Here is a 21405-nt window from a genome sequence, read left to right on the forward strand (position 1 = left end):
CAAATGTATCCAATCATAATGAAATGTTAAACTATACTTCAACTAAAAACTCTAAAATAATCTATTTTTTAACATGGAGCCTGAAACTGTTGAAGATTGCAATATAAAAAATTCCATTATTAAAAAAAATAGATAGAAATATTCATTTTTGAAAAGTCCACCTGTGTTAGGTGAAACTAAATACCATTAATTTTTTTATTTTTTTTTTTGCTTAAAATTGCATCTTCTAATATATGTATTTGAGCAATTCTGTTTTAGGTGATTTATAAATTTGACTCCATGTTAAATAGCTCTTAGAATAAAAAATAATAATATACTAATGAGATCTTTTATAATCAACAAAGTACAAAATACGAACTTTATGAGGGGGGGGGGGGGGGCTAGTGGTCAGGTCATGTACAATTAACTTTGTGTAAAAAATGTGCACTATAAAGGTCGTTTTTATCATATTAATTAGTCACAATTTTAACATGAAAATAACATTGATACGATTAAAAACAACCTTTTTTTGACACAATTTAATTCTTAAAAATTTGAAAAAAGCAGTGAAATCTACTTTATATTGAAACTTGATAAAAACTGTATTAATCTAGGCTGTAAATTATATCTACTTATTAATTAATAATAAAACAGTGTTCCTGCAGTGAAGCTTAAAAACTGTGAAAGATACGGCAAGCAGTGGTTAAGGCAGATAAGGATATGCATATTTTTATTTGTCCTGTAACAATAACACTTTCACAAGAAAATGGTCAGAGTTCCTTACATATACTAGTTTCTTTTACAAATGTCAAATGATTGGACGAGATCTGGTGTGTCCCAACCAAAAAATATAAGGCTATATTGCAAAGAAGAAAAATTGTGTAAAAAGGTGTGTTCAATAAACAAAGAAAACAATTTTGGCTATTTTGTGTAAAAACAAAGTTGTAATGTATAGCAACCTTTTCAATGTATATTTTTTGTTGTTAAATCTTGACCTTATTATTTTTTGTATAAAAAATTTAACATATGCAAAGAACTTTGACATAATATAAACATTTTTAAATCTAGTTTATTAGGGGGTAACTTCTCTATGATACGCATTTTATGCTGCAAATTACTAAATAAGCAAATATATATTACTGTTAAGAAAAAAAACTAGATAGACTAATATCTTAATTATAAATGGACGGTGCTTGGTTTAGTAAAATAATTTTAAGGTATTTTTTTCATCAAAATTTTTAGAGAACATTTTACTTTATAAGGATAAATTCTTTACTTTCATGTCATAAAATTAAAGTGCCTTAATATTTCTCTAAATGATTAATGCCAATATAAGAACTCAAATTCAGTTTTTTCACCAGGAATTTGCTAAAGAGTTTTTTTTTAGTTAAACTCATTTTCAAGGCATCTTTAGAAAAGGTTAATGAACGTTTATAAATTGCATGATTTTAGATTATTTTTTCATTGATAAAGTAATGTTATGATAGAAAATCTAAATCTACATATTAACAAGAAACAAAAAAGCATAAAGCAAACAAAAAAATGACCCTGAATTCACATCATATAAATCTTTCATACTTATATTTTAGATACATAATCATAAGATAAAACTACTCTGTACTATACAAAAAGGTACTTATGGAAAATTTTTATGTTTATATTCTTTTTTTTGCATGATTTTCAACCGAAACTAACTGTTTGTAATAGAATTTGACAGCTCCAAAAATCAAAATCAAAAGTTTCATAGTTTTGCTTCCAAATTATTTGAAAGGTGGGGATGATTTACGACTTTGCGTAATTTGTTTGTCTTCAACGCCAAGTCTCTAAATAACCCCCACCTATTGGACTATGTATGTTTGGTTAAACCTTTTTATCATTTGTACGCATAAGAGATTGGGGTACAAGTACTTTGTACTTTAGTTAGTACAAGTGAGAACAAAAAATACATCGTGTACATACCGTATATGATTATGTACTTCAGTACAAAGTAGAGAAAGTACAAAGCCTGTACCCATAGTACACACTCATACACACACACACACACACACACACACACACACAGAAGAGGTAGGTACAATAAAGGGCCTGCACGGGAGGGGTGAAGAGGCGTCAAGCTCAAAATGTCAGGGGGGGGGGGGGGAGTCGTAAGGTGAAACATGAAAAAAAAAAGCCTGAAAATGTAACTTAAAATTATTAAAATCAAATTAGAGATTTTAGCAATAAAAATCATGTTTCATCTACCTTACCCCTAGGAAGTAAAGCCGCAGCTAAAAGGTGCTAAAACGAGTTGAAAAAAATCTTTATTTTACTATCAAAAGCCTTTGAAAAGTCAAACTACCATTCTTTTACAAGTTTAAATCAAAATTAGGCATTTTTAGAAAATTTTAATGTTTGTATAGGTATCGTTTTTATGTTTATGTTTATAAAAATACTATTAAAGTGCCTAATTTTACGCATTTTTAAGCAAAGCGTGCTTTATAACTAAAGCAAACGGCAAAATGTTAGCTTATTGCATTGAAATTTTACATTAAAATACAAATAAATATACAAAATAATATTTTAATATTTCTCTTTTTCTTTTATAGTTACATAATTTCATTAATAAAAAATTATGTCTGAGAAAATTATTGAATTTTTTTTTTAATTTGCAAGAAATTACTTAATTTTTATGCTATTTTTTTGTTATCTCTAAGCTGAAACTATGTAAAAAATACTTTGTTTTATAATTATAAAGAATGTAGAGATTGTTATGTTATTATTTGAACTCTTATTAGCTACCAACGACAATTTTAATGAGGCATAGTTTAACACAGGGCTCGGCAGCCGCGTATTAGCCGTGGATAAGCCTTAAATTTATACCCACTTGTGTGCAAATAATTCCAAAAAGTTGGAAAGTCTGTTTAGACACCCAGCAATTTTAAAGGTATAATATGAAGATTTAACTGAGGTTTACCCGCAGCTAACACGCGGCTGGCGAGCCCTGGTTTATAAATATTAACTGTATCATATAATAATATTATTTTATTAAAACCTTAACCATAAAAGAAGCTCAATTAGTATTAGATTGTCAACGAATGGTTTTAAATTTGTTTGGGTCAAAATTCAAAGAAAGAAACAAATTTTGGTCCTTTTAAAAATATCTAAATGAGAAAAATTCCACAATTTCTAAAAGATATTTAGTAAAAAATACTTAGGTAGAAAGTAATTTAAACTAAAGTATCATTTAGTTGACTAAAAGAATTTTTCTTAAGTAGATAACAAAAGATTCGTGCAATCAAAATTGTCTTTTGTCATAATTTAAAATATAAAAAACGCACCTATAGGCAAAACTATAGAAAAACTACAATATGCTAAATAATATATAAAACACTAGTTTGTATATAAGATACCTAATTTTTGTACAGATTACATTGGCATTCGCGAAATAAAAACTTAAAAAAACGGTGCTCAATAATTATATAATATATTAAGTTTACTTTAGTCATATATAAAGTAAAAAACTAACTCTAATCCACATCTTTTAGATTCAGACAAAGCCTCACTAATGACCACCCTAGAAGCTAAGAATCTGGCCATTTTAGAGCATTTAAGCTGCAGATAAAAGATGTGGCTCTAAATTAACAACTGGTTATTGTTGGTACTTTACACAGGGTTTAGATAAATCAGATACAGAATTCAAATTTAAATTTGTGTATCTAGGTTTCATTTGAGGCATTTTAGGTCCTCTATAATGTTTCTTGTTCTTATTTCTTCTTAAGTTGATTTAACTTTTTCACCAGGTACTGTTGCTGTAACTTCTCCTGGCGAATGTCGCTACGCAGGTCACCCTCTGTCCTTGTCAGCTCGCTACAATACTCTGCCGCCCGGGTCAGAATCATAATCTTCGAGGCTTTGTCCGTTTTCTGGAGGTCAGGCAGGTGGCCCTTGAGTGTGTCAAAGGCGTTGCGCAGGTCAATCCGCCGCTGGCGCTCGAGGATGTTATGCATGTCGCGGACGGAAGACCGCTTCTTGTAGCTATCCGCTGCCGAGTTGCTGGCGTCTTTGGCGGCGGCGGCGGACGCCAGGAATGATCCGGCGGAGGCCGCGGTCATGTTGGCGTTAGTGCCGCTGCGTGCGGCGCCCGCGGCGGAGGGTGAGGCTCCGTTGAGGCGGGGGGAGTTGATCATGTCGACAAGGCGGCGGTTGTCGCTGTTCATTCTGGTACCAACTTTAGATACCTGAAAAAAATAAATAAAAATTAAAATCCATATATAAAAATAACAGGATGTCTATGCGTCTATCTGTCTTTCTAAAATAAATAGAATAATTATAACTATATTAATAGTGCAAAACCAATATATTATATATAAATCCAGTTAAACTTTTAAACTATTATTGTATCAACATAGGACTTGTCATAGGACTAGAATAGTATCCACGAAAATTGAAATAAAAATCATAAAATTAATACCAGTTTTGTTAGCCTGGGCTTTCAGCCCCTCTAGACTAACAAAACTGGTTTAAATATTATAATTTTTCGTTTTAATATCCGCGGAAAGCTGTTTATTATACGATGTATAAAAAACAGAACTAGGTAAGTATTATACTGTCGATAAAAATAGTCAACAGGATGCCTCCAAATTTAACATGAAATTGCGAAGCCAACTAAAAGTGTATCATATATACACATAGCTGTAAAATATTTCTAATCTGGATTAAGGAAATAGAGATATTCAACTAATTTTTTCCTCACGTCAACCAATTTATAACAAGGATGACTACATACATAAGAGCACAAAATCATGGAATGGACAAACAGACAAAAAGAGTTAGTTAGAGCATGACCGATATACAGACAGCCAAAACATTGTAAAGATTAGATGTGCATGTTTCATGGGAATCTTCACTAAAAATTTCAAATGTCTTTCTTTCATAGCAGCCGAGAAAATCACATATTCCCTATTGCGTTACGGACGGACAGATACCGTGAATTATAGAGTAGCTTCGCTACTAAAAACTGATCTTTAAGCAGTTTATTCAGAATATTAATTTTGGATTAAATTAAACTCAACCTCATCGTTGAAATACGTAGGATGGTTATTATAACAATTTTGTATTTTACCTTTTTGAATATTATCTAAAAATACGAACAGTCAAAAGTACGAAAACGTCAGATTTTCAACAATAAGTTGTTTTTTCGTATTGACATTTCCCTTTACGTTGCCCACTCCCCCTTTTACAGCTCTGAAAACACCCACATCTTATTAGTATAATCTATTAAATAAGATAGCGAACACAAAAAATTTACACACTACATGGGATTAAAGATATGTTAATGCAAGATAATTTTAATCTTCTCTCCTTATTAAATCTGCACAATAATTTTTACATATTTGGTGGAAAGATTAATTTTTCTACAAATGGCCTATACTTTCCCCTCCCTCCCCACAAGACAAAACAATCTAAGACAATAAGGGCTTATTCAAATAAGGGAATTTTTGACAAGGGTCAATTAGTTTCATAGTTCACAGTACCTCATCGTTAAAGGTATCTCCAGACAAGGATTAAAATCGAGAGAACGATTCTAACATCTAATTAACTGAATAAACTTCTAAAGAGAGAGAGAGAGAGAGAGAACCCTACTTTATTGACAGATACATTAAGAAGTAGGAAGTAATTTAGGATTAAATTTTCACAAAAAATTTAGGGAAAAAATAAATAGGGGAGAGATTTAAAATTAAAGTTAACAGAAAAAGAATTAAGGGGAAGTTGTTTAAACGAGGTGAAGATTGAAAGAGAAAGAATGACTCGAGTGGTTGTACAAACTTACAAAAAAAGATTATGTAGTTTTTTTTATAAATAGGGCACCTGTCATAATAAGGTAAATTCAGAGCCTGTCCTATAATTTAAAGTAGTAAGCTTTTATTTGTCTCAAGCTAAAGTCTCTCTCTATCTTTTAGAATTGTAATATATAATTGTAATTATAGATTGAACACTTGCCAGTATATAATCTGATCTAATAAGAAAATATGTTTATTTTTTGGTAGCAATGTATGGACATAAAATGACACAGTCTGGATTTCTAAATATTTTCGAATATATTTAGTCCAATTTACTTAAGCATTGACTGAACACTTGACAAACTACGTTCTAGACCTATCCTTTTTAATTTGCGTCGTTATCCCGTAAATTGGCTTAATTGTCAGTAATCCAAAGGGATGAGACAATGGCCCATAAATGGATGCACATCCCCGATGATAATACGCAAAATGATTACACTTAGTTCTTGAAACGTCTGGACACTCTACTTAAGGAACCAACCAATCAAGTCCCCAAAGTTATTAAACCAGGTAAACAAAAAAAGTTTTTTTAAATGGAGACTAGTGTAATAAACAGCTCATTGTCCCCTTCCTGTGGTGGTTTTAGACTGGTTTATTGGTGGGAGGGTCACCCCCAACACCCCCCCCCCCCAAAGAAAAATTAATACTGAATAACAGTATACTTTTCTTTCTCAGCTCTAATATAGTAAGTTTGTTATTGACAGTACAAAGTTTCCTTTCTCAAAAAAGTCTTTTAAACAATCAAATGATGAAATACACTCTAAATTATTTCAATTATATGGACAAAACTACTTTTTAGTCTTATGTAAGCGGGCAAAATTACGCATCCAAGGAAAAAAAAGGGCAAGGTCCAAAGTTTGTTTTGAGAGAGTTGTTAAATGATAACAAGCTCGCAACCGACCATAGATGCGCAGACGTTGAATTATATAAAGTAGTAAGATTTTTTTAAAGGTAGAAAAGATTTCGATAACAAATGAACCGAATAAAAGCCTTAAATGCTATGGTAAAAGTTGCTAATATGTTCAAAACCTACTTATATTTTAATGAAGCATGTCAAACATGTTCACGTCTAAAGAAACAAGAGAATATGGCATACAGAGATGCTTCGCATCAATAAAACTTTCTTATGTCGGTTAAGTAAATTGTCTTAACCTCTTTTCGAGGAAGCTTTGTGTTTATCAAGTGCAAAATTAATTCCTTATCATTAATCCAAAAACTAAGCGCAAATGTCGTCTTTTTAGCCTTTCCTTTGATAATGTGGCGCGGCATGGATTGTTTTGTTTATTATGATGCGCACGTTCTTTACTTTTGAATGAGATATGAGAGTGTGAAGATTTCGGAGAACAAAATTGGGCCTATCATTGGTCTCATTGTGTGTGAACGACCCTAGTATATCAGGGATTTGAAACCATAAGAGCTTCAGGTAGAATTTGTTAATTTTATAAGGAAGAATGGTGTATAGGACGATTATATGTAGTTTTAAAAAGGCTTTAGCCAGCTAAGCATGAAACTTAATTATGATTAATATATGTTTTAGTAATTTTTATGTGCCTTATTGTTGCATTTAACAATGATTTATTAAACCAAATAATTTTCCTTTAAAGCCAAAGTTTCCAAAGATTTTTTACCGTAGAGAAAAATGATTTTTAAAAAGCAAATAAGATTACGTGGTTATAAATAACTGGAATTATGAACTAATTGATTTTGTAATTTCAGGTCTTTGAAATAATTTCATCAATAAATCTATATTCAAACCTGCTGTTGAAACTTGATGGTTCCTGGTATTGGGGGTTTGTATGTTCGCCAACTGATCTCGTGAACTTCCTGCTAATTCGGAAGTCAAGCTCAACCAAAGTGTCATGGTTGAGACAATTTCAAAGTATCTGATGAATAGGCGTTAGCATTCATCAAGAGATCAATAGCATCCAGTGAATTATTGATGCAATAAACTGTGACAATTTTTCTGTGAAATAAGTACCTAGTGAATCAATATGCCACTAACCAAAAAGCAGAAAATTGAGCGAGCTATCGCTATTGGCAGTGAAAGGCTAGAAGTGTTTGACGAACAGTTAAAAGTGTTTTATGACAATCTAAAAGCCTGCCAAAGTTTTAGTTCATGTGAAAATGTGACTGTAAAATCAATTCGTGACATTTTTAGTGAGGTCAAGGACCAATCTGACCTAATAAAAAGTCTAAAACCTGCCGTGGAGACTAGTGAGCTGCTCGAGTTCAAGCGTGATTTGGATGAAGCTAGTGAGCAGAAAACTGTTGCAGATAAAGTTTATGCGTCGTTGGAGCAGTGTACAAAAATTCTGTACTGGCTTGACAATGATTCAGACGACGCGAGGTCAAGCACTGTCGCCAGGAACCTCGACGTCATTGAGAAGGTGAAGATGGACATGGGAGTGCTTAAAATTTCCGTGGAGTTGCGCCAAGAAGTACGTGATATGTACCGAAGGCTTAGAGAGATGGAACGTCGTTCATCTAACCTGGATGAGAGTGGGACACCTGCCATGCTCTCCAGAAGTATGTCTGCCGTGGATATTCGGAGTTCCAACCCGCAGTATGGGCGCTGGGACAACAGTTTGTTGCCGTCGTTCGACGGTACTGACACGGATTACCCAAACTTTAAACAGGTCTTTAAAGATCTATGTTCTGGTTATGGATTTGCTGACCAGAGGTTAAGTCTAATGTTGTGTATGGAGAAGGTGATAACCAACCCGGAACTACGCAAGCAAGTGTCAGCGATTAGAGATCATAATGAACAATGGGCGTTTCTTGATCAGATGTTTTTATCAAACACTCGCCGGTTCATGAGGATTTTAACTAAGTTGAACAAGATGAAACCTGTGGATAAACCTGTGGACGTGGTTAGCGCAATTGCTACCTTCAAGAGCATGATGCAGGAGGTAGAAGCCATCGTTGGTTCTGCAGCTAAGGATTACAACCACCTAACTCTTATTCATATTTTTAAAGACAAGTGCCCTGAAAATTTGAGAGACAAAATTATGATGGAGCTAGGTAGCATGAACCAACCAGACATCCCGAAGATTGTAGAACTGCTGGAGAGGACCAGGGGTGCCATGTTGGCCGGTGATATGTCCTATGACACTGGCGCCGGCAAGAGAAATCGTGACAGAGCTGCCGCCGCGCAAGTATCTGGCCGCAATGACAATAAGAATGGAAAGGCTGGAAAGGACAAGGCTTCCAAGTGGAACAGTGCATGTCCTGTGGAGAGCTGCAAGGAGAAACACCCAATTTTCCGTTGCCTCACGTTTAAGAAGATGGATGTGGTTGACCGGAAGAAAGTTGTCCAGCAGAAGAAGTTATGTGAACTCTGCCTATGTGACGGCCATACTGCTGACAAATGTAATAAATCGGATAAGCTTGGTGTTTGTGGTACCAATAATTGTGACAGATACCATTCCAGGTTACTCCATGAGGCTAGTGCTGGTGTGAATACAGTTTACAAGTCAAGTTCTGCACCCAGCCCCTGTACCTTTTTACTTCAGTTAGTTCCTGTTGTAGCACCTGGCGGCGGCACCTGCCACGCCACGGTAATGTTTGACTCCGGGGCAAATTTGCCACTTGTGTCTGAGAAATTATCCAACAAGTTGAAGCTGAAATCTACCGGCAGATATACAACTATTTCTGTAGCTGATGGCAGTGAGTCTTCCTGCCGCAATGTTGTGTTTTATCTGAAGGACAGGGACGGCAATTTGAGGGAGTTTGAGGCAGCTGTCATGCCTACCCTCGGCGGGGCCAACGAGATGCGCTCGGTCCACCCCGAAACTGCCGCCGAGATATTTAAAATGCCGCCAGAAAGGTTTACATATATTAGTGGAGGCTTAGATATCATCATTGGAAATACACATCCTGACGTGTTTCCTTCAACCTACCAGAAAGTGGGCCAGTCTATGTTGTGGCGAACCATTTTTGGTAGTGGTTTTATCTGTACGAGTGCTGATGGTGGAGCTGGAGATCAAAAGTCGGCTTATAAGGCTGTCAGTGTCAGTGGAGGCACTTTGCCAGACTTTCTGACGTCTGAATCGTTTGGCGTACAGCCGCAGGCACTTTGTCCAGGATGTACGGCTTGTCAAGAGTGCAAGGCTATGGCCGACGGCACTACCTGGGACCAGCGTGAGAGGCAGAGGATAATTGAGGCAGGTTTAACCCTAGACTTGCAGTCCAACAAGTGGACAGGTCAATATGCTTATATTGAAGATCCTCACACTTTACCCTACAATGAGAGTTTAGCCCGCAAAATTGCTGAAAAGGATCGTGCCAGGATGGTCAAGGAAGGTACCTATGGAATGTATGTGGAGGTATTCAACGACGCCATAAGAAGAGGCGTTTTTCAAAAAGCCACGCCTGAAGAATTGCAGTATGAAGGACCTAAGTCTTGTTCATCAATAGTGGTTGCTTTCAAGGAGGATTCAAGTTCCACACCCATGCGATTGTGTGCAAATAGTTCTCTGACGTTCAAGGGTACCAGTTTTAATAACATAATGCTGGGAGGCCCGCCGCCAATGCAGAAGATTTTTTATCATTTGATGCTTTTCCGCGGTTACAAGGTTGGTATAACCGCGGATATCTCCAAGTTTTATAACTCCATCCTGGCCACAGAGTTCGACAGCCAGATGAAGAGAGTTTTATTTTCCCCGACGCCAGACGGTCCTCTTGAAATTTACCTGACTAAAGTTGTGAATTTTGGCGAGTTAGCTGCGGGAAATTTGGCAGTTACAGCCCTGAAGTTGACGTCCCGCCTGTTCGGCGGAAAGAGTGAAGCAGAGGTCAAGGAGATGTATGGAGAGGGACAGATAAACGGTAGTGAAATTGTTGCTAAACCTGAATTATGGAAGGAGCCACCAATACCTACCTACCCTGATGAGGAATTCAAGTTACCTCAGATTCCAGTTGCAGTCAAGCTTGAGAAGCACAGCTTCATAGATGACGTTATTTCGGGAGCAGGATCGAAGCCAGAAGCCAAGGAGATGATGAAAGAGGCCGACAGGATTATCGGCAAAGGTAGTTTTTCCTTCAAACAAGTCATTTATTCTGGAGATGATTGCCAGCCTACCAAGGTTCTCGGGCTGATATGGAAGCCAGCCACCGATGTGTTGTCCATCGCCACAAGAGTCAACCAAGATGGTAAAGTCAAGGGAAGGAAGGTGAAAGAGGATGCTGATTTGTACAACCTCCAGGACGCCTTGGACGAGAATCTGACAAAGAAGATGGTCCACAGGTTCGCCGCCCAAACCTTCGACCCGATCGGGCTTTGCAGCCCTATTCTGTTGAGAATTAAACTTGTCCTGCGGAAAACATGTTTGCTGAATTTGGGCTGGCAAGATTTCATTCCAAAAAGTCTACGGGATGAACTTGTTCAGTCGCTGGAGGACAGAGCTGAGGTCGCTAAATTGGAGTTTGACCGTTGTGTGGTCCCGGATGAACCAACTGGCCTTCCATCCTTGATGATGTTTTCGGATGGGTCATCAGAGGCTTATGCATCTAATGCATATTTGAGGTGGCCAACTAGACAAGGATTTGAAACGTTTCTGCTAGCCACCAAGTCAAGAGTTGCGCCGGTCAAGTGTGAATCAATTCCACGCCTTGAGTTGATGGGGTGCCAGATGTCCACAAGGTTGGCAAAGTCCGTCAGAGATGCCCTGCCCTTTGATATTATCAGAGTGATGTACTTTACTGATTCATCGTGTGTTTTATCGCAAATAGTTTCCAACAGTGCTATGCTGAACACATTTAATTCTCATCGTATTGGAGAAATTCAATCTGCAACCAACAAGGATGACTGGAGGTGGGTCCCGGGGACGCACAACGTTGCAGATTTGGGCACCAGAAGCACCTGCAAGGTATCAGATTTGGGACCAGGTTCCAGGTACAGATTGGGCCCAGAATGGTTGCGCCAGGATGAAAGTGCGTGGCCGGTGAAAACTGCCGAAGAAGTCAAGCAGGTTTTACCCCCAGAGGAGTTAAATACCAAAATGGTTAAGTTATGTTCAATGAAAGTTGCCGGAGAAGCCGCTGAAGATGTCTTTAGGTTTAAGCACAGGAGATCATTTGGACAGGCCAAACGTATTATGGCAGCTGTCCTGCAAGTTGCGAACACCTGGTTGAAGAAGCTAAAGAGCAGACAAGAAGGTAAGACTACAGCCGCTGGTAGTCATGTAGCAGCCGCAGATTCTGTGTACAAGCCGTCTTTGTACAATTTTATGGCGGCGGCGGAACTTTTCATTGTGTCACGAAGCCAAGAGGATGAGTGGATAAATGACGCTAAAGGCAATTATGCGTCATTAAATCCATTAGTGCATGAAGTATCATTGACCTGGCCTGTCGTTGGTCCCGGAGGAAATTATGTGACCAGGGAGATGAGGATTCTTAAAATGGTTGGTCGTGGACAGCCAGTCATTGACGCCATTACTGGCGGCCGTAAAATGATATTTGAAGACATGCCAGGTTTAATAATTTTGGAGCCTGGTAATTGGTTAGCTGCTGTTTTTATGAGAGAAGCGCATGTTGAGCTTCACTCTGGTGTCCGTGGAACTTTAGCTGAGAGCCGCCGTTGGTGCTGGATTGTGAGGGCAAGGAGGTTGGCCATCATGGAAGTGAAGAAATGTTGGCCCTGCAGTGTTGAGAGGGCTAAGGAATGTCGTGCTACCATGAAGGACGTGTTACCTGACAAGTTGGTCCCGAGCAGGCCTTTTGAAGCTGTGCAAGTCGACCTGATGGGTCCGCTGGTTACGAGGAGAGCTGCCGCCAAAACGAGGAGTCAGACAGCAACGAAGAAGGTGTGGGTGTTCGTGGTGGTCTGCAGGTTCTCAGGGGCGTTATGGTTAGATGCCTTGGAAAAGTATGATACCAGCAGTATCCTGTTGTCCCTGCGCAAGTTGGAAGCTGTTCATTGTCTGCCGAAGATCATAGTAAGCGACATGGGCACACAATTATCCGGTGCTCGCAAAGTTTTAGAGCAGAAGTTGGGCAGCCAGGTAGAGTTTTCTTGGTCTCAGATCCCGGCCCGAGCCCACCATTATATTGGGCAGGCTGAGAAAATGGTGGGATTAACCAAGAGATTGCTGTCCAAGAAGTTGGTGAATAGTTCTGTTAATTTCAACGAGCTCCTGGTGCTGTTGGCGGAGGTCAGCAAGTTGATGAATAGCAGACCATTGACGATAGAAGCTGCGAACGACGTGGAGAATTGGCGGCTGATCACCCCTGGCCAGCTGCTGGGAAATGTTGACCGCCAGCCGTTGTGCAATGTGGCGATGAAACCGGAGGACCAAATTTCCTCCAGGTTGAAGTTGTTGGAAGATTTGTCTGCCCAGTTTTGGACTGCCTACCGCCAGGAGATCCTACCGAAGATATTACGGATGTCCAAGTGGAAGGATGAGATGGCGGAGCCACTAGCTGACGGAGATATAGTTCTGGTTACGAGTACCAATCCGCTGATGAGATGTTTGAGGATGGGCCGAGTGACGAGAATTGAGGATGGAAGAAAGACTGCAAGAGTCTTGTTCAGACTGACAGATAAATCTCCCCTAGAAGAACATGCTGTATCAGTCAGGCAGTTGTTAAAAATTATGATTAATAATTGATTCTTATTTTATGGAAATTGAGATTTTTTTAGTAAAAAGCCACATTTTTCATATGCCTATTTTTATGCCTAAAATAAGAATCAAATGAAATGCGATTAAATATTCTTCTATTTCATATGCTCAAATTTAATTTTATTGAGTTTAATTTCTTTTCAAAAGTACAATTCATTTTAAAACTTACCTGAAAAGTTTAACAAAAAGAAATAAATGTGTCGAGGTTGCGTGATTCGATATTTATTCTAAGAAAAAATCAAGTATTTTTTTAGCAGATTTTTTTTAAAAAATTATATATGAATTTCAATCAAGTAAAACATTTTTATTCAGATCAAGGAATGATTGAAAATTCATATTTAAAGTCTCATATTTTTTACAAAGAAAAATTGGTATTTTTTTCATAATTTCAATGAAAATTCTAACGAAGATATTATTATTTTGCTATTCTTTAAGTATTAAAAAGTTTTATTGTTGATTAAGATATTACAGTTCTTATTCATTAGGTTTGAAAAACTTTCTGCCCAAGGATTTTGAAAAATTTTTTCTTACTACTCTTTTTGATGCTTAACAAATTTAGTTTTAAGTACCTATAAATCTTAATTTTCTTGTCTAAGATTTATTTCGTTTTATTTTTACCATTATTTGTTTACATTTACATTTCAACCTGATTTCGTAGGTACTTATTGATTTATTAATAATGATTTATTACCTATTGATTATGAAATGATTATTATTAGCATAGTTGTTATATTTACAACATCATGATTAATAGGATTATCTATTTTAGGATTTGTGTATGTGATCTTGTGATTGTCATGTGCATGGAATGTTGTATGGTACAAACCAATCCCCATCCTTCTATCCTAAAATGTGAGGTATTATGAGTCCTAGTGAGGAGTATAATATTGTGTATGCATTTCACGGGGTTTCATTTAGTTAGGAGCAAAATTGTCACGTTTTCGGGATGTGGCCATTCTCATGTGATTATGGTGAGTTGAGTTTAGTGAGAAATGTTGCTAGTGCTCAGCGCAAAAAAACCTTGAATCTCGTTAAGGAAGTTAATTTGACTTTCAAACGGGGGGTGTGTCTTAACCTCTTTTCGAGGAAGCTTTGTGTTTATCAAGTGCAAAATTAATTCCTTATCATTAATCCAAAAACTAAGCGCAAATGTCGTCTTTTTAGCCTTTCCTTTGATAATGTGGCGCGGCATGGATTGTTTTGTTTATTATGATGCGCACGTTCTTTACTTTTGAATGAGATATGAGAGTGTGAAGATTTCGGAGAACAAAATTGGGCCTATCATTGGTCTCATTGTGTGTGAACGACCCTAGTATATCAGGGATTTGAAACCATAAGAGCTTCAGGTAGAATTTGTTAATTTTATAAGGAAGAATGGTGTATAGGACGATTATATGTAGTTTTAAAAAGGCTTTAGCCAGCTAAGCATGAAACTTAATTATGATTAATATATGTTTTAGTAATTTTTATGTGCCTTATTGTTGCATTTAACAATGATTTATTAAACCAAATAATTTTCCTTTAAAGCCAAAGTTTCCAAAGATTTTTTACCGTAGAGAAAAATGATTTTTAAAAAGCAAATAAGATTACGTGGTTATAAATAACTGGAATTATGAACTAATTGATTTTGTAATTTCAGGTCTTTGAAATAATTTCATCAATAAATCTATATTCAAACCTGCTGTTGAAACTTGATGGTTCCTGGTATTGGGGGTTTGTATGTTCGCCAACTGATCTCGTGAACTTCCCGCTAATTCGGAAGTCAAGCTCAACCAAAGTGTCATGGTTGAGACATAAATAAAAATATCTTTAAAAAATCTTTTAAACGCAATTATAAAAATTTAAAGACAAGTCGTAGTGCAGCTACTCTATGATTAAGGTTTATTATTTGGATGCAGGGGTAAATTATGGAAGGAAAATCCCCACTCCCCTTATTTTCAATCTATTTGAGCATAACAAGGAGTGAGAAAGGGTCAGTGCTCGATAAGCACTTTGAGGGAAAGCACCCGAAGATTTTAATTTAATTTAAATTACTTTTTCTGCTACTTTTCCCTAAGTATCCATTTCAAAGAGAGTAAGTACATTCCTTACTTACATTTTTAAGTTAAGATATGTGTTTTGCTTATTTATATGTACACATATACAGTTGGGCATTTGAGGAGGTTGCTGTGTTCTTTAGCGGTCATTTCATGCTATCTCTTTATAACTATTTATATGTATTGTGATTCATAAAGCTGCAGTATTAAAAGTTAAATTAAAGACTTATTTGTAAACCGATTTAAAAGAAAAAGAGTAACATTGCAATAAGACGTCAAATGTATATTCATATTTCAGCTTAAGTAATTAATAATTAGCACATTGTCCCTACGGTATATAAAAGTTTTAAAGTATTTAACTTTAATTAGGAAACATTGACCTCCTCCCAAATATGTTTCCTAGTTACAAATTCTGCAGGGAGGGAGGGGACATTAGAATGAAAATTATAAACCTGCTCTCTCATTCCTTTGCTCAAAAGCTTAATTTTGTAATGACAAAAGTGATAATTTTGTTTATCATGATTGTGGTGTTTATCATCCTTTGGTCCCTAAAGATAACTGGACATCCTAATATGTTAGGGATTGAAAAATGAGGGAATCTCCAACCCCCCAATCCTCTTTAAGCTTGTAAAATATTGGCTTATATAATTTTGGGTAAATATTAATTTATCTTTCATTGTTCCATCCCTAGATATCTGTTCATTTGAGGAAAGCTTTTAAGCGTAATATATGAATATCAACTTCCTTTTTTCCTTTTTCAAGAGCGCAGCTAATCTATAATTTGAGTTGATACGTCAGTTTTTTTTATTGTACTGGTCCTAGCTAAGTAAATTAGTTTTTGTCATTAAACGTGCCATTTAATGAATGTCAACAATATGTGGATATATTGACAGGGGAAAATTTGTCGTACATTTAGGTTGCTAGAATGGACCTTATTTATTAGTCAGTACGTTCATCCAGTAGAACGGGAGGTGATTGGGTAACGGGTGTGGATGTGGGGTACTGTTATTTATCCAGCTAAGAGTATCATTTTATCAGAACTTATGAAAATCTGGTGCAACATCCAAGTAATAATCTATCCATTATGACAACTTATAATTTCCCCGCAACTTTTAGATACATCCATCCTTATATTTTAAATAAGGAAAGTGTCACTTAATACCCGTCGCTCTAAACAAGTGAATTTTTTTCCTAATGAGATTTTTCCAATTTAAGGTATTTACTATTTAGGTCTTGTGACGTTTTTTTGTCGAGGAAAAAATTGGATTTTAATAATTGATTTTTAAAAGACAAATTCATTAAAACTGAAGTGCTAAAATGTCTGCTTTTAAAAATGGTGAGTTTTGCTTTTAGCTCATAAATAACAGACTATTAGTTTAATTTAAAATTACAGTAAATTGTAATACAGTAATAATAAGTTATTTATTAAATGCCATGCTTAATAGCCAACTAGCATGGGTAGTAAGAAATGTACTTTGGAAGCTTATACATTTAAAGTATATTTCGTTTTCTCACTAATCAATCCTACTTATTATATTATAGAGGAGCTGCGTTACTAAAAAATACTTAAAATCAAATTTTATTAAGATGGACTGGCAGAATTTGGAGAGACAATTAAATAATGGGCCTATAACTAACTTTACCAACGGCTTTTTTTTCTCTAACTTTCAATTTTTATCTGATTTTAATTCGAGTTATTTTTTTCTTGTTTGTTTACCATTTTTGAAAGAGAGAGAGAGAGTGGAGAGAGAGAGAGAGAGAGAGAGAGTTCATTGGCATTATACTAACCATCTGACAGAAGGCTTATCAAACATCCAAGAGAGAGAGAGAAAGAGAGAGAGAGAGAAAGAGGGGAGCGGTGGCATCTTTAGAATTGCAAAAGGATTTATATGAAACAAAGGGGAAAGAAGTGGGAGGGTGGTGGGGGGAGTGCCTTGGTTTGAAATGAAATTGCATGGAAGGCCTACACTATACTATGAATGTGGCTTCTTTGCTAACCAAGTTGGAAATTTTCAAAGGCCCGAGATGGGATGTAAAATGCAGTAGACAATAATAGTTCCAGATCTACCATATCCAATATATTATAACAACATGAAACTTTTGTGTATTATGAATATAGGTTTTAGGTAGTAATTTGCTTCAAAACAGTATTTTAAGTAAACATCACTTATTACCCTTTTTGTTTAATACAGTAATGTCGAAGTAAAATATCATTAGATAAAAATTCGACGATTCTAAATTGTTATTTTAGAAATTGTGTTTAAAAAAGGTTAGGTTTCTAAAACCTTATGTAGGACTTCTATTTTAGCTCTATTGTTTGGACGGACGAAGGAATGTGTAGGATTAAGAAGACCAACTGTTCAACTTTAAAATTGGAGGGAGGGGAGGGGAGAGGGAGAAAAAGGCCTACTCTACTCCATGTCTCAACAAGTTGTTTTTTTAAGTGTGTGTATTAAGAGATATAAGTTTTCCGGAATTTTAATGTAGGGAGTAGATGTGAAATCTGCATCAAATTTTAAGGATTTTTTATAAAATTCGTTTTTTGTATAATTCTTTATCTAAAAGCGGAAATACATTTTAAGTTAATTAATTTTGACCAATAGGATAGTTGATTTTAAACTACCTGCGCTCTAATTGGTTGAATGATGTACGACATCCAATCAGAGCGCAGATTTTTTAAATCCACCAATCACGGATGCCAAAATTAATTAACTTAATTTGCATTTCCGCTTTTAGATAAAGAATTATACAAAAAATGGATTTTATAAAAAATCCTTAAAATTTGATGTAGATTTCAAATCTACTCCCTACATTAAAATTCCAGAAAACTTATATCTCTTAGTGTGTATGTGTGTGTGTGCGTTGCGTAACATTAGCATAGCTTTTTTTTATTACGCAGCAACTACTTTGAAGGCGCCCTTTTGCAGTCTATCTATCTATTACTCTTGTTTAGTATTAGTTTATCTATCTATACACTTGTTAGAATTTGTCTATCTATCTATCACTATTTTGACTATCAATCTATATAAGTCATGAGTACTTTTTCTTGTGATTTTTTTCTGAGAAAGGCCTTACAAGTTTTTCTTTCTAACAGAGGGCGTATTTTGCGTGAAGCGTACTTTTACGAAGGGCTATCGCCACTCCTTTTACACCATCCCCCAAAGTAAACAATAACCCCATTGGAAATATTACATAATTTTCTCTCTCTCAGCTGATTGAGTTTGACAGGAGTTTTGTCTATACTCTGTTTTTTTTTTAGATGTTCCTTACATTTTTTCATGTAAAGTTTTCTTTTAATTTACATAAATTGTTTAGGTATTCAAAACACTTCAAAATCTAAAAATTATTCAAAACCATCAATATTGACATTTTATTACATGAAGGTTTTTTTAAGCTTAACATTTGGATAACTACTGAACCGATAGAGCTTTCCATTTTTAGGAAGCTTCACTTATGTCTTATGCTGGTTTTAAGCTATAATTTAGATTTTGTTTGAGATAGTTTAAGGCTATTTTCTGCCCATAACTAACCCTTAGAATACTAGGTACAAAGCCTCTAGTTTAATCATAAAGTGGTTTCTTAATTTTCTTATTGTCATAACTTTAAAACGAAAATTTTGTTATTAGATCAACAAAAGACCATTATTCTCGTAGAGCTAATGTATGACATGTTGATTTAAAACTAGCAGTTATGATCACTTTATACCAATAAAATTGTATAAAATTCGCAATGTACGAGTAATACTAATATGAATTTTTAAAAAAACATATCCAATTACCTTTGTGATGTTGACTCATAGTCTATTTGTAAAAAAAACTTACATTGCTATCTATAATACAAAGTAGAACGATGTCTGTCTATCTGTTTGTTTGTAGCGAAGAATCTCGCTAACCGCTGAACCGATCGGGTTCTCCTTTACAGGGTAGCTTCTTATAGGTCCCGGAAAGTTTTATCACTATTTTCTTGGGGGGTGGGACACCCCAAACCCCCCAAAAAAATGAAAAATACCCCCCCCCCACAAAAAAAAAATTCTTTTTAAAACTGAAATTTAAATAGTGGGGTCGACTACCCCCAACCCAAAAAAAACCCAAAGAAAATTGTTTTTAAAATTTTTCTTTTAGATTTAAAATACGAAAAATTGGTTTGATCAAACCTCTTGGGGAAAAAGCCCCTAGAGGCTAGGGGCGAAACCGCTAGTTTTAAAATATACTACTAAAAAACCAAATAGAATATGAAAGTTTGGATAAAGGCAACTTGTACTTTTTTGACACTAGTGACTATCTTCAAAGGGATAAAGGGGGCAGATAAGTAGCCTAAACCAAACCCAAATCTTAAATCTAAATATATATTGCTTAAAACCATCCCGGGACCTATGTGAAGTTTACCCAAAAAGAAAAACTCAATCAGCTTATTAGTTATTAAAATTTAAAATCTTAAGCTTCAGACAAAACAAAACCTTACTACTGGAAAAATATCTAATGATGCTAAAATATAAAGGAAGAATATATTAGGAGATTTGATCAACTTTTTTTTGAAGTACATAAGGCTTAAGATTAACTTGCCACTAATCTTATATGCAAAGATTCAGGGATCTAAAGGGATAAGACAATGGACAATACATTTATGTACATCACCAATGATGATAAACAAAAAGTTCAGACACTACTATTTTGGAACCAACCAATCAAAATACAATAAAAGAATTATGATTTTTTATTGCAACGAATGAGATATCATGCTAATAAAACTTTAGGTACCAGTGTAATGGCGAATGTCACCTCCCGATCCCTTCGCTCAAAGAAAAGAAATAAAATAGATTTATCATTAGAATGACTTATCCCCCAATAATTTTTACCCTATGTACCTAAAAATTTTTTAATTAAGATCTCGCCAACCACTGAACGAATTTAAGATGGAATCAAGATGGATTTAGGCTATTTTTAGACTCCCACCTACCATTTCAAATATAGAGCCCCTAGATTCAAGAGATCCCACCACTAGTATTCTCTCTCTCAAAATTTTGCTTAATTGAAGTTTTTTTTAGACACCTTGGCTCAAAATGGCTTTTGAATCTTGGCCACAATAGAAGAAATCTACTAAAAAGGGGGATTAAGAGACATTTAAAGGATTATCCTGCATTTGTAGAGGCTCTAATGCATAATTTGTAGCCTTTTCAACTGAATAAAATACACTACCCAGTTTTAAGCATCATTTTACAAACATTCATATAAGTTAATATTTTTCCTTCTGAAATTAATATTAAAAGAAAAAAACTATTTATAAACTCGCCCCTTAGAGAACTTCAGGGGCGCAGCCGCTTGTATATATCCATAACATAAGCTAAAATTTAAGAGTTTTAAAGGGAAATGCCTATTTGAAACATGAAAAAGGTAAGAAATATTCTCAGATATTGATCTAAAAAGCTTGCAAAAATAAAAATGGGTATTACGCGCAGCGCAGGTGTATTTTAAGAATGTAACAAGGACGGCAATATCTATGAGCAGCGAACCAGGAAAAACAAGACGGTCGAACAAAGTTATTGTAGAATAGAATGCTAATCAGACTTAATGCACAATTTTTTTGGGATTCTTCCCAAAAAAATCGGCTGTCTATCTCAAATATCAGCTGCCACATTACCTGGAGAAATCTTTAGAAAGAAATTCCAACTTCTTATCTTATATAGCAGCCAAGATTCTTACATTTCCCCCCAAAATACTTTAAACGGACAGACAGACCTATATTAAGAATATATAGAGTAGTCTCGCTTCTAAAAGACGTCTGCAAGGAACCCGTTCTCAACATTCCTAGAGTGACCATAATGACAATTCAACTTTTTTCAACATTGATGGCCAGTCTGGCCACCACCTTCTGGTGCAGGGAGGGGTCATTGGGATGTTTAATACACTAGTCCCCAAAGTTTTTCTCATTCGTTAGCTCAACATCTTTGGGGAC

The 21405-nt window shown here is 35.5% G+C and overlaps 1 protein-coding gene across 1 annotated transcript in view; it reads right to left on the minus strand.

The window, feature by feature from the left end:
• Window positions 1–380: 380 nt before the first annotated feature.
• Window positions 381–21405, minus strand: part of LOC145313795 (uncharacterized) — a 36844-nt gene continuing 15819 nt past the window's right edge. The window contains exon 2 of the mRNA XM_080153410.1: window positions 381–4196. Within this exon, the coding sequence (XP_080009536.1) occupies window positions 3723–4196 (474 nt within the window). The 3' untranslated portion in view covers window positions 381–3722. The remainder of the gene's footprint in view (window positions 4197–21405) is intronic.

Source organism: Acartia tonsa, chromosome 1, assembly GCF_053477335.1.
Source record: "Acartia tonsa isolate MP-2025a chromosome 1, ASM5347733v1, whole genome shotgun sequence".
NCBI lineage: Eukaryota > Metazoa > Arthropoda > Copepoda > Calanoida > Acartiidae > Acartia > Acartia tonsa.